Consider the following 10649-nt stretch of genomic DNA (forward strand, 5'->3'; position numbering starts at 1 on the left):
GGTTGAAGTGGGAGAAGCCTTCCCCAGCCCAGATCCAGATGTTTTGAAACTACAGTACCCAGAATGCCTAGCAAGAATGTTTCTTAGCCAATGTTAGACAATTCTGAGTTTCCAAGACAGTGGGAACTTTCTTTCTTTCTTTCTTTCTTTCTTTCTTTCTTTCTTTCTTTCTTTCTTTCTTTCTTTCTTTCTTTCTTTCTTTCTTTCTTTCTTCCTTCCTTCCTTCCTTCCTTCCTTCCTTCCTTCCTTCCTTCCTTCCTTCCTTCCTTCCTTCTTTCTTTCTTTCTTTCTTTCTTTCTTTCTTTCTTTCTTTCTTTCTTTCTTTTTCTTTCTCTCTTTCTTTCTCTCTTTCTTTCTCTCTCTCTTTTCTTCCTTCGTTTCCTTTCTTTCCTTTTTCTCTTTCCCGCTGTTCCTTCTTCCCTCTTTATTTTTTAATTCTTTATTTACATTTTATAGTTCTGAATTGCCAAGTTCCTTCAAAGAGGGGCATCAAAATATAAAACAGTATATAGCAATTAAGATGTTCAGAGTTAAAATCTTTCTTTCTTTTTCCTCCTTTTCTTTCCTTCTTTCTGCTTTTTGTTTTTAATTTATTTACATTTTGCATTTCTGAACTGCCCAATTCTCTCAAAGAGGAGCATTAAAATATAACACAGTATATAAGAATTAAAATGTTAAAGTTAAAACGTCTATCTATCTATCTATCTATCTATCTATCTATCTATCTATCTATCTATCTTTATCTTTTCTTCCTTCCTCCTCTTCCTCCCTCCCTTCTCCCCCCATTTTTAGCACTTAAACTAGACCTATTTTTTTGTCAGCGTGTTTTAAGATTGCGTTGCTATAAGCCATGCTTTCTTTCATTGCAACTTAACGTGTTTTCTTGGAGGATGTTCTGCTGAATATAATGGGAGTTTCTGATCTAAACTTTCTCAAAGAGTGGGGGCACATACATAATAAGCAGTTGGGATAAAGAACAGCCTTGCCTATCACCTGGAACAACCACAGGCCCTAATGATAAAAGCTTGTATATTTAGCAACTCGCTGGTGTAGAAATGCAATGCATTCAGAGGATTAAAAAATATGATGTAGTAGGAAGCGTGAGTCAAATAATGCTCCAATATTGCATTGCATCGGATTGTTGCAGTAGGATTATTAATGCACTATTCTGTAAAAGCTATTGGCACAATGAAACAACAAATAGCATTTTGATCAGCCTAATGATCAAGCAAGCAAGAGAAGAAGAGGAAGGGCACTTTGTAACTGAAAAATCACAAATGCAGCTGCACTGAGAGAAATTCCTTCTTAATCTCTTTTCTGATGTTGTCAGATTGACTATCACTATTCAAAATGTTAAATGGAATGGAATTACACTGACCCTAATTTTCCATGGTTGAATTCTTTTCTAATTTTCAACAATAAAATATTTTTGCCTTGCAGCTTCATATCTTTTGTATTTTTTTTTTTATGATCTAGCAGTTGCCAGACGATGCCAGGCTTACAAAACCCAGAATTCCCAGCTATTGTGCCTTTTACTACCAAGGGAAGAAAGGCTGAATAATCATAACTAGAATACAATTATTTAGATTTACGGGGAATAACAATTGACAATTATACCGCTAAGCATTGATCTCCAGATTGTAGTAAGTAAATAGAAGGTCCATAACTACAGGTAGTCCATAACTTACAACCACAATTGGGATCAGAATTTTGATCTCTGGTTTTTAAGTAAGTCTTCATGTGATTGGACCAAATTTTTACTGCGGTCATTAAGCAAATCACGGTCATTAAAAAAAATTGACTTTGCTTGTAATAAATGCAAGCCAGTTTGCCAAACAGCCAAATCATGGGGTGGTGTGATGGTCATAACTTACAGGACATGGTTTTTTTTAGAGCCATTTTAACTTTGAACTGAGGTTAAATGAATGATCGTAAGTTGAGAACTACCTGCACAGTTTACCCCATGTAGAGATATCACATTGAGGAAAGCTAGTGTAGCTGAACTAAATTTGAGGGGGGGGGTCATGGAATTTCCACGAAAACAGTCCCTGCCTCTAGGCAGGAGTCCCCAAACTTGGCAACTTTTAAGACTTGTGGACTTCAATTCCTAGAATTCCTCAGCCAGCATGGAGTCAGCATGGTTTTGAAGTCCACAGGTGGTAAAAGCCATAGTTGCCCATCCCTGGTATACTACAAATACACGTATGTCTCTATGTCTATATCAGAGGTCTCCAAACTTGGCAACTTTAAGACTTGTGGACTTCAACTCCCAGAATTCTTAAAAGTTGCCAAGTTTGAGGACCCCTGGTCTATATCCACATCTATACAGTATTTTTTTTATTGGAGACCCAATTGGTACAGTAATGGAAATCCTGGACTAAGAGTGGGAAACTCAAAAGTCAGTCACCAGAGCTCCTTGGGGGATTCTGGTGTAGAAAATGTTAGCAGGGAGCAGAGATGAGGCTCTCATCTTCTCCATAACTTTAAAGTTACTGCACTGAATTCCAATCTGGGATCGCCCTTGCAAATTGCTTAGAGAGATTGGGGAAAACAGGAAGAAAAATCCTAGAGCGGGAGGCATCCATGTCAGTGGCAAAAGGGTTAAAACCATAAAGAGACAGACTTTTGGAAGGATGAGGATGTCGTCACCACCACCGCCACCAAGAGGCTCCAGTTCAATTCGGAGTAGAAGGCTGTAGCTATACTCCAGGTTCCCAATCGGTGTCCGGCAATGGCAATGCTAGCCGCGACTTAGGAGGGATCCTCTCGCCAAAGAGAATTCGAATGAGAACCGGAAAAGAGGTTCGCCGTGCACCGCTGCCTTCCCGCCCCACCTTCACCTTTGCTGAGACCCTCGGCTTCTTCAGGGTTCCCGGTTTCTCCCTTGGAGGAAAGCAACAGGTTCTGGGAAGTCTTGTTTTTCCTAGTTGTCGTTCGTGCCTGCTGGAGGGCATGTTGGGCTAAGTTGCCAGAGAAGGGGATTGCACGGGTTTCTGCAAGCTACGAGGGTGCAGTTAGTAACGCCTTTCGCAACCTTCGTGTCATCCCCGGCAATCATCTCCGTGCACGAACACACGTAGAGGTCGAGGTCTTGCAGCGGGAGGCATTGGAAGTTGTTGTTTAGCCAACTTCTGAACGGAACCCGGTCAGTTTCTCTAACTGGCGAGTAAGATGGCTGGCCTTGCTGTTTGGGATGGAGCGAAAGCTTTCTCTCTCTCTCTCTCCTCTATCTGTCGGCCTATCTATCTAACATCTATCCATCCATCTCTATCTATCTACTTATCTATCTATGTATCTATCTCTATTTATCTCTATATCTATTATCTATATCTATCATCTCTCTCTCTCTCTCTCATCTAATCTATCTTCTCTCTCTCATCTATCTCTCATGTATCATCTAATCTTCTCTCATCTATCATGTATCATCTAATCTATCATCTATCTATCTATCTATCTATCTATCTATCTATCTATCTTATCTATCTTATCTATCTTATCTATCTATCTATCTATCTATCTATCTATCTATCTATCTATCTATCTATCTATCTATCTATCTATCTATCTATCATATCTATGATCTAATCTATCTTCTCTCTCTCTCATCTCTCTCTCATGTATCATCTAATCTATCTATCTGTCTGTCTGTCTGTCTGTCTATCTATCCATCATCTAACTTATCTATCATCTCTCTCATCTATCTATCATCTATCATCTAATCTATCATCTCATCCATCCATCCATCCATTAACCGTCTGTTTGTCTGTCTATCTATCTATCTATCTATCTATCTATCTATCTATCTATCTATCTATCATCTCTAACCTATCCTACTCCTACACATTTGACATCCTAGCAAGCCAATTGTCTGAATGTATAAGGCTTTCTTGAGTTGCAAAAAATTATGTAAAACAGACCAAAAAAGTCTTTTCTTTGACCAAGCTGCCAGAACCAAATTTCTCCTTTTTTTTCTTCTTCTTCTTCTTCTTCTTCTTCTTCTTCTTCTTCTTCTTCTTCTTCTTCTTCTTCTTCTTCTTCTTCTTCTTCTTCTTCTTCTTCTTCTTCTTCTTCTTCTTCTTCTTCTTCTTCTTCTTCTTCTTCTTCTTCTTCTTCTTCTTCTTCTTCTTCTTCTTCTTCTTCTTCTTCTTCTTCTTCTTCTTCCTCCTCCTCCTCCTCCTCCTCCTTCTCCTTCTCCTCCTCCTCCTCCTCCTCCTCCTCCTCCTCCTCATCCTTATCATCATTATTATTATTATTATTATTATTATTATTATTATTATTATTATTATTATTATTATTATTATTATTATTATTATTATTATTATTTTGCTGTCATCTTGTGTCAAACAATTCTGGACAGATTGCAACAACAACAAAAAACAACAACACCCTGATCAGGAGCTTGCTAACATATGTGAGCAACTTAGGGGAAAAAATACTTGGTTATATTTTAAATTTAAATTTAAAATGATGTTATCTATGCCATTCAGGGGATGGAATGAGTGTGAATCCAAAATACCTTTGAACCAAGAAATCTAGAAGGTCAGGAAGACTCTAGAAATATATATGCTTAGCTTTGGGACAGAATGACTTTCTAAATACTCTTTTGCATATCTATTTTTTTTCACTGCAGGAAAGGCCACCTTGCTGCTAATCGGAAAGCTGATTTTAGCCAAAGATTCACAAGATTTGGTAGAAAGGAAGGTTTAAGTGATGGAGACCCTGAGTCTGCAGGTGAACATGTCCATGGAGGAAGAGACGATGGAGCACCCGGAGCTGAAGATGCAGAAACAGAGTACTTCGCTGGTCAAACTCTGGTCAGATTTGGAGGCAATGAAAGCTCCCTCTGGCATGGTTCCTCTCCAACAATTGAAATGCAAACCGGAAGAGGGACTGCAAGATTGCTGGGAAGCCCAGTGGCAGGAGTTCCTCAGGAGCCTGCCAGGTCCTTGCTCGGAGATAGCCCCTGCTGATGCAGTAGAGGAGCCAACGCCATGGGTCAACACGAAGGCCTTCCTAACTTCCTTTGAGCAAGTTGCATCTGCCTGCAAATGGCCCCAGGACCAATGGATGACTCTCCTTTTGCCAGGATTCAGACAAGAAGCGAAGGAGGCCTTCAACAGCCTTAGCAGCCAAGAAAGAGGAGACTATGGGAAGGTGAAGGCTGCCATCTTGCGAGGGGAGGCCCTGGCCAGGGAGAAACAGCGCCGGGATTTCCGGCAGTTTTGCTACCAGGAGGCGGAGGGGCCCAGGGGTGTTTACAGGCATCTCCAGGAACTTTGCTGGCAGTGGTTGAAGGCTGAGAGGTGCTCGAAGGAGGAGATCCTGGAGCTGCTGGTTCTGGAGCAGTTTCTGACTGTCCTGCCTCCGGGGATGCAGAGCTGGGTGAGGGCTCACGGCCCTGAGACTTGCACTGGGGCTGTGCTTTTGGCCGAGGAGTTTCTGTCGAAGCGGAGCTCCGTGAAACAGGAGGAAGAGGTGAAGTTTCTGGTGATGGTCTTCAGGTGGTTCTCCAGAAGATGGAGGAGAATGGGAATTTAATGCATTTTTTCCACTCTCTGCTTTTTCAGGAATAGTGAGAATCGAGTAGAGCTTGGTTGTCTGAAGGGACCCAATAGCCAAGGTAATGTGAATAGAATAGAATAGAATAGAATAGAATAGAATAGAATAGAATAGAATAGAATAGAATAGAATAGAATAGAATAGAATAGAATAAACAGAGTTGGAAGGGACCTTGGAGGTCTTCTAGTCCAACCCCCTGCCTAGGCAGGAAACCCTACACCACTTCATACAAATGGTTATCCAACATCTTTTTAAAAACTTGCAGTGTGGGAACATTCATAACTTCTTGAGGCAAGTTGTTTCACTGATTAGAATAGAATTAGAATAGAATTAGAATAGAATAGAATTAGAATAGAATTAGAACAGAATTAGAATAGAATAGAATTAGAACAGAATAGAATTAGAATAGAATAGAATTAGAACAGAACAGAATAGAATAGAATTATTTTATTGGCCAAGTGTGATTGGACACACACAAGGAATTTGTCTTGGTACAAATACTCTCATATACATAAAAGAACAGATACATTCGTCAAGAGTCAAGAATCATCAGGTTCAACACTTAATACTAGTCAGAGGGTACACTAAGCAATCAAATCATACTAGGAAACAGTCAATATAGATCGTAAGGATACAAGTGACAAAGTTACGGTCATATAGTCATAAGTGGGAGAGGATGGGTGATAAGGAGTGATGGGAAAATTAATGATAATAGTAGTGCAGACTTTGTAAATAGTTGAACAGCGTTGAGGGAAATATATGTTTAGCAGAGTGATGGCATTTGGGAAAAAATTGTCCTTGTGTCTAGTTGTTCTAGTGTGCAGTGCTCTATAGCGTTGTTTTGAGAGTAGGAGTTAAAACAGTTTATGTCCAGGATGTGAGGGGTCTGTAAATATTTTCACAGCCCTCTTTTTGACTGGTGCAGTATACAGGTCCTTGATGGAAGGCATAATTGTTCTGTCAGGAAACAGAGGTTCTCTAATTCCATTTTTTTACATATTAGATCAAATTAAGGAACAAAGCTTTGAAGATTCATGGTACCTTCTAAGTCTATTTCTCCACTAGTCTCTGGCTTTTTACTTCTATCCAGAGTAAGTGAAGGAGAAATTGTTTTAATCTCCCCACAGTTTTACTACCGAGGAGCCCAGAGCTGTTTGCTATCCAGAGTAAGTGAGGGAGAAACTGTTTTAATATCCCTCCACATTGAGAGAAAGATGAAAGAAGGCTGGGATGTGTAGGTTACCTATTCTCCCATCACAACTGATGGATTTTGTTCCACTGAATAATTGTTTTGTGTCATTCCAGAGTCCGGATCTTTTGGGCATGCTACCAACTGAAGAGCCTTCCCAGGGAAGCCAATGCCTACCACTAGGTTCATGGGGATGGCAGCTGTCCAAGGAGATGAAGCTGGACATTGACAAAGAAATGAATTCATTCGGTAAGCATGAGCTGCGTTTCATCAGCCAAAGGTGTTGAGCGTTTCTCCCTTGATAGCATTTAGCACTTAGACTTATATACCACTTTATAGTACTTTACTGCCCTCTCTAAGCGGTTTACAGAGTCAGCATATTGCCCCCAACAATTTGGGTCCTCATTTTACCCACCTCGGAAAGATGGAAGGCTGAGTCAACCTTGAGCCTGGTGAGAGTCGAACTGCCAAATTGCAGGCACGTGGCTGTCAGCAGAGGTAGCCTGCAGTACCGCACGCTAACCACTGCGCCACCGAGGATCTTTAACATCTGAACAAGAGTTGCTAATCTAGCATCAATCCTAGTGGTATAATTCTCCTTCAGGTGTGAGAGAACTGGTTGGAATCCTGCACAAGTAGGAAGATGAGTGTGCTCCATAAATAGGATAAGAGAATTTGCATTTATGCCCCTTTTTTTTTTGACCTACAGCTTTCTGCTCATCTTAGTAGCAAATCTGAGTCAAATTATTCCATTTTGCATTTGCATTTAGATTTATATTATACTTATATAATTAGATGGACTCCTGTTCTTATCTAAAACAGTTCGTCTGGCATGTTAAAAGAGTTTGCAGCAGAAATTAAAGTCCAGAAAACACACAGATGACTGATTCAGCAGGATCATTAACTTCTTTATAAACATAACATTTGAAGTAAAGTTTACAATACCATTTGTAGATTCTTTCAATGTAACATAAGCAAAAAAAAAAAAAAACACACAAGCAGCAGCAGCTCAGAGCAGAACTCCGTTTCAGCAAGCAAGCAAGTGTAGTTTCTCCTTCACTTTAGAGCTGAGCACAGAACAGAGATAAACCAGGCCCAGATTCTGTCTCTAAGTTTCAACCCCCAATTCAGCTCTCATTGGCTGACCTTGATACTACGCTCTATTCCAGTTCATGAATATACTCTGACATGGCAGTCATTAATTGTCCTCCCAAACATATTCCTCGCACCCAGAAAAATATCGTGAAATGGAGAAGCCGTTGGAAGTTTACCTTCTCCATGACTTATTAGGTCAGGAATGTGCAGATATTTTTCCCCCTTGAAACAAGAGTGGTTGTGTCACATAAACCCCAACATGAAATTTGTTAATAGAGTAGCCCACATAGCCACAAAGTATTTGATCCCTAAAAGCATACATGCCCTGCGATTAAACATTCGAAGAGGCTTATGTTTAAACAAGATTAAGGAACACTACATAAACTAAAATCCAATAGTAAGGAATCGCTACTAATACACAAGTGTTTGTGAACTCTGTAGAAAAATCCTGAATCCTGCTAAATTTTGACCTAGAACAGGAAGGGGGTGTCAAACTGGCGGACCACAGGCTGGATGCGTCACACGCAGGCCACGCCCACCCCAGCTCCGTGAAGGGGGGGGGGAAACATTGCGATACGTTATGTTATGGCAACAGGACGCCGCGAGTTTGACACCCCTGACCTAGAACGTCACCTGACTAAAGATTTATGACCTTCTTCCTTCCCCAAGCGAACAATCAGAGACAGATGAACCAAGACAACCATCTTCGTCAGAGCATTTCTGAGGCACCAGAAAATGAGACACTAAAAAGAGACAGCATACCCTTCCAGTGTTTCAAGGAGGAAGTGAGACCTAACAACCAGGAGGCTCCAGAAACAGAATGGAATTCCCCCAAAAGAAACGTGGACAAAGTTGTTTCGGTCGGTAAAAGCGATTCCGATCCAGAAGAAGCCAAGACCTGCCATAAAATCCACCAGTGCCACTGTGGCAAACGTTTCCGGTGGAGCTCCAATTTTCGGGTACATGAAAGAATTCACACCGGAGAGAAGCCATATACGTGTACGGAATGCGGCCTCCCTTTTCGCAAATCTGCCCAACTAAAGGCTCACACAGGAATTCATACCGGCGAGGTTCCCTTTCGGTGTCCCACGTGCCAGAAAACCTTTACCAGCAGCTCCAACCTCATCACCCACAAGAGGATCCATACCGGAGAGAAGCCATACCAATGCCCGTACTGTGAGAAGAGCTTCCGGCAAAAGGGGACTCTCACCATCCATGAAAAAATCCACATGGACGAGAAGCCTTTCAAATGCTTGACGTGCGGGAAGACTTTCCGTCAGAAGGGAACCCTGAGTGTCCATGAAAAAATCCACTTGGGGGAGAAGCCCTACAAATGTTCCAGCTGTGGGAAGGATTTCCGCACCGCGGCCGTCCTGAGGGTTCACGAAAGGATCCACACCGGGGTGAAACCATATCAGTGCTCAGTGTGTCTGAAGAGCTTCACCGACGGGTCAAACCTCATCACCCACGAGCGAATTCACACGGGAGTGAAACCATACCAATGCTCACGGTGTGGGAAGACCTTTTGTCAGAAGTCTGGCCTGGTGACACACGAACGCATTCATACAGGAGGGAATCCATACCGGCGGTCAGCCGACCAGAATCATTTAGAGGAAAGATCAGATCTCGACGCCCATCAGGGAGCAAAGCTGGGAAAGAGATCATAAGACAGATGTCAACTCATAAAATATTTCTATGGTCTGTTTAGAGTTGCCAACAGAAAGGGAGGGGCGAGCAGTGGGCAGCTTGCATTCCATACATGTTTTCAAAGATAGTTTCTAGGTGACCGAAGTTTCTGCCGTGCAAAATTCTAACTGGAGAGCATGATTGATGACTCCTGGCTATGGATGTGTCCCATTGGAGAATATGAATTACGATATACCCAGGGGGTGGGGGAAAACCAGGGTCAAGGGTGACAATGAATGATGTGCCTCAGAGTCGGCTACACTCAGGCAATGCCACATTTTTTTAACTCCCAATAAATCCTTTTGGAGTTTGGCTAGAGACTCATGATTTAAATGGGGTTAAGTGTCGGAATCCTGACAACAGCCAGGTAGTCCTCAGCTTACAATGGTACATTTAGGGACTGTTCAAAGTTACAGCGGCACTAAAAAAAAAGTTACTTAGGACCGTTTTTCACACCATTGTGACATTCTGGTGGTCACGTGATCAAAATTTGAACTCTTTGGCAACTGCATATATTTATGACGGTTGCGGTGTCTCATGGTCATTTGATCCCTTTTTTTTGCGCCCGTTGGAAAGCAAAGTCAGTGGGGAAGCCAGATTCAGTTTAACAACCGCGTTACTGATGTAACAACTGCAGTGATTCACTTCACAGTGGTGGCAGGGAAGGTTGTAAAGTGGGACAAAGCTAACCACGGTCTTGTTTAGCAGCAGAAATTCTGGTCTCAATTGTGGTTGTAAGTCAGGAACACCTGCAAGTCAGGACAATCCATCATTAAAGATGAGAGAAAATGTTTGGTTAGATAGAATATCTTTGCCCCTGTGACCTTTCAGAGTTGATAGCAGAGGTGAGTATTCAGCAGGTTCTGACCAGTTCTGGAGAACCGGTAATGTAAATTTGGAGTAGTTCGGAGAACCGGCAAATACCACCTCTGACTGGCCCCGCCTCCATCTCTTCTCTGCTTTTCGAGTCCCAGCTGATGAGCTGGGTCTTCTTTGGTTGCCCTGCACAAGAGAATGGAGCTGGAAAGTAGGTTAGTGAAGTGGGGAGGGAATGGGGATTTTTGCAGTATCCTTCCCCAGGAGTATGGTGGAAATGGGGATTTTACAATATCCTTCCTCT

General features: G+C 41.8%; 1 protein-coding gene across 6 annotated transcripts; it reads left to right on the plus strand.

Moving 5' to 3' along the window:
* The first annotated feature begins 2682 nt into the window (after positions 1–2682).
* Positions 2683–9841, plus strand: LOC148131717 (uncharacterized). 6 transcript variants are annotated; one of them, XM_087953042.1, is made up of 4 exons: positions 2683–2802; positions 4631–5475; positions 6865–6997; positions 8513–9841. In XM_087953042.1, the coding sequence occupies exons 2-4, from the start codon at positions 4711–4713 to the stop codon at positions 9508–9510; spliced, it is 1896 nt and encodes a 631-aa protein (XP_087809168.1). In that variant the 5' UTR covers positions 2683–2802; positions 4631–4710; the 3' UTR covers positions 9511–9841. The 6 variants fall into 6 exon arrangements, with proteins under 6 accessions (XP_087809168.1, XP_087809166.1, XP_087809170.1 ...); XM_087953040.1 differs by lacking the exon at positions 2683–2802 and adding an exon at positions 2812–2901; XM_087953044.1 differs by lacking the exon at positions 2683–2802 and adding an exon at positions 2812–2901 and having other exon boundaries at positions 4631–5382.
* The last annotated feature ends 808 nt before the right edge of the window (positions 9842–10649 follow it).

Source organism: Notechis scutatus, chromosome 2 (assembly GCF_049901735.1).
Source record: "Notechis scutatus isolate UNSWTSFEM ecotype Mainland chromosome 2, rNotScu1.2, whole genome shotgun sequence".
Taxonomy (NCBI): domain Eukaryota; kingdom Metazoa; phylum Chordata; class Lepidosauria; order Squamata; family Elapidae; genus Notechis; species Notechis scutatus.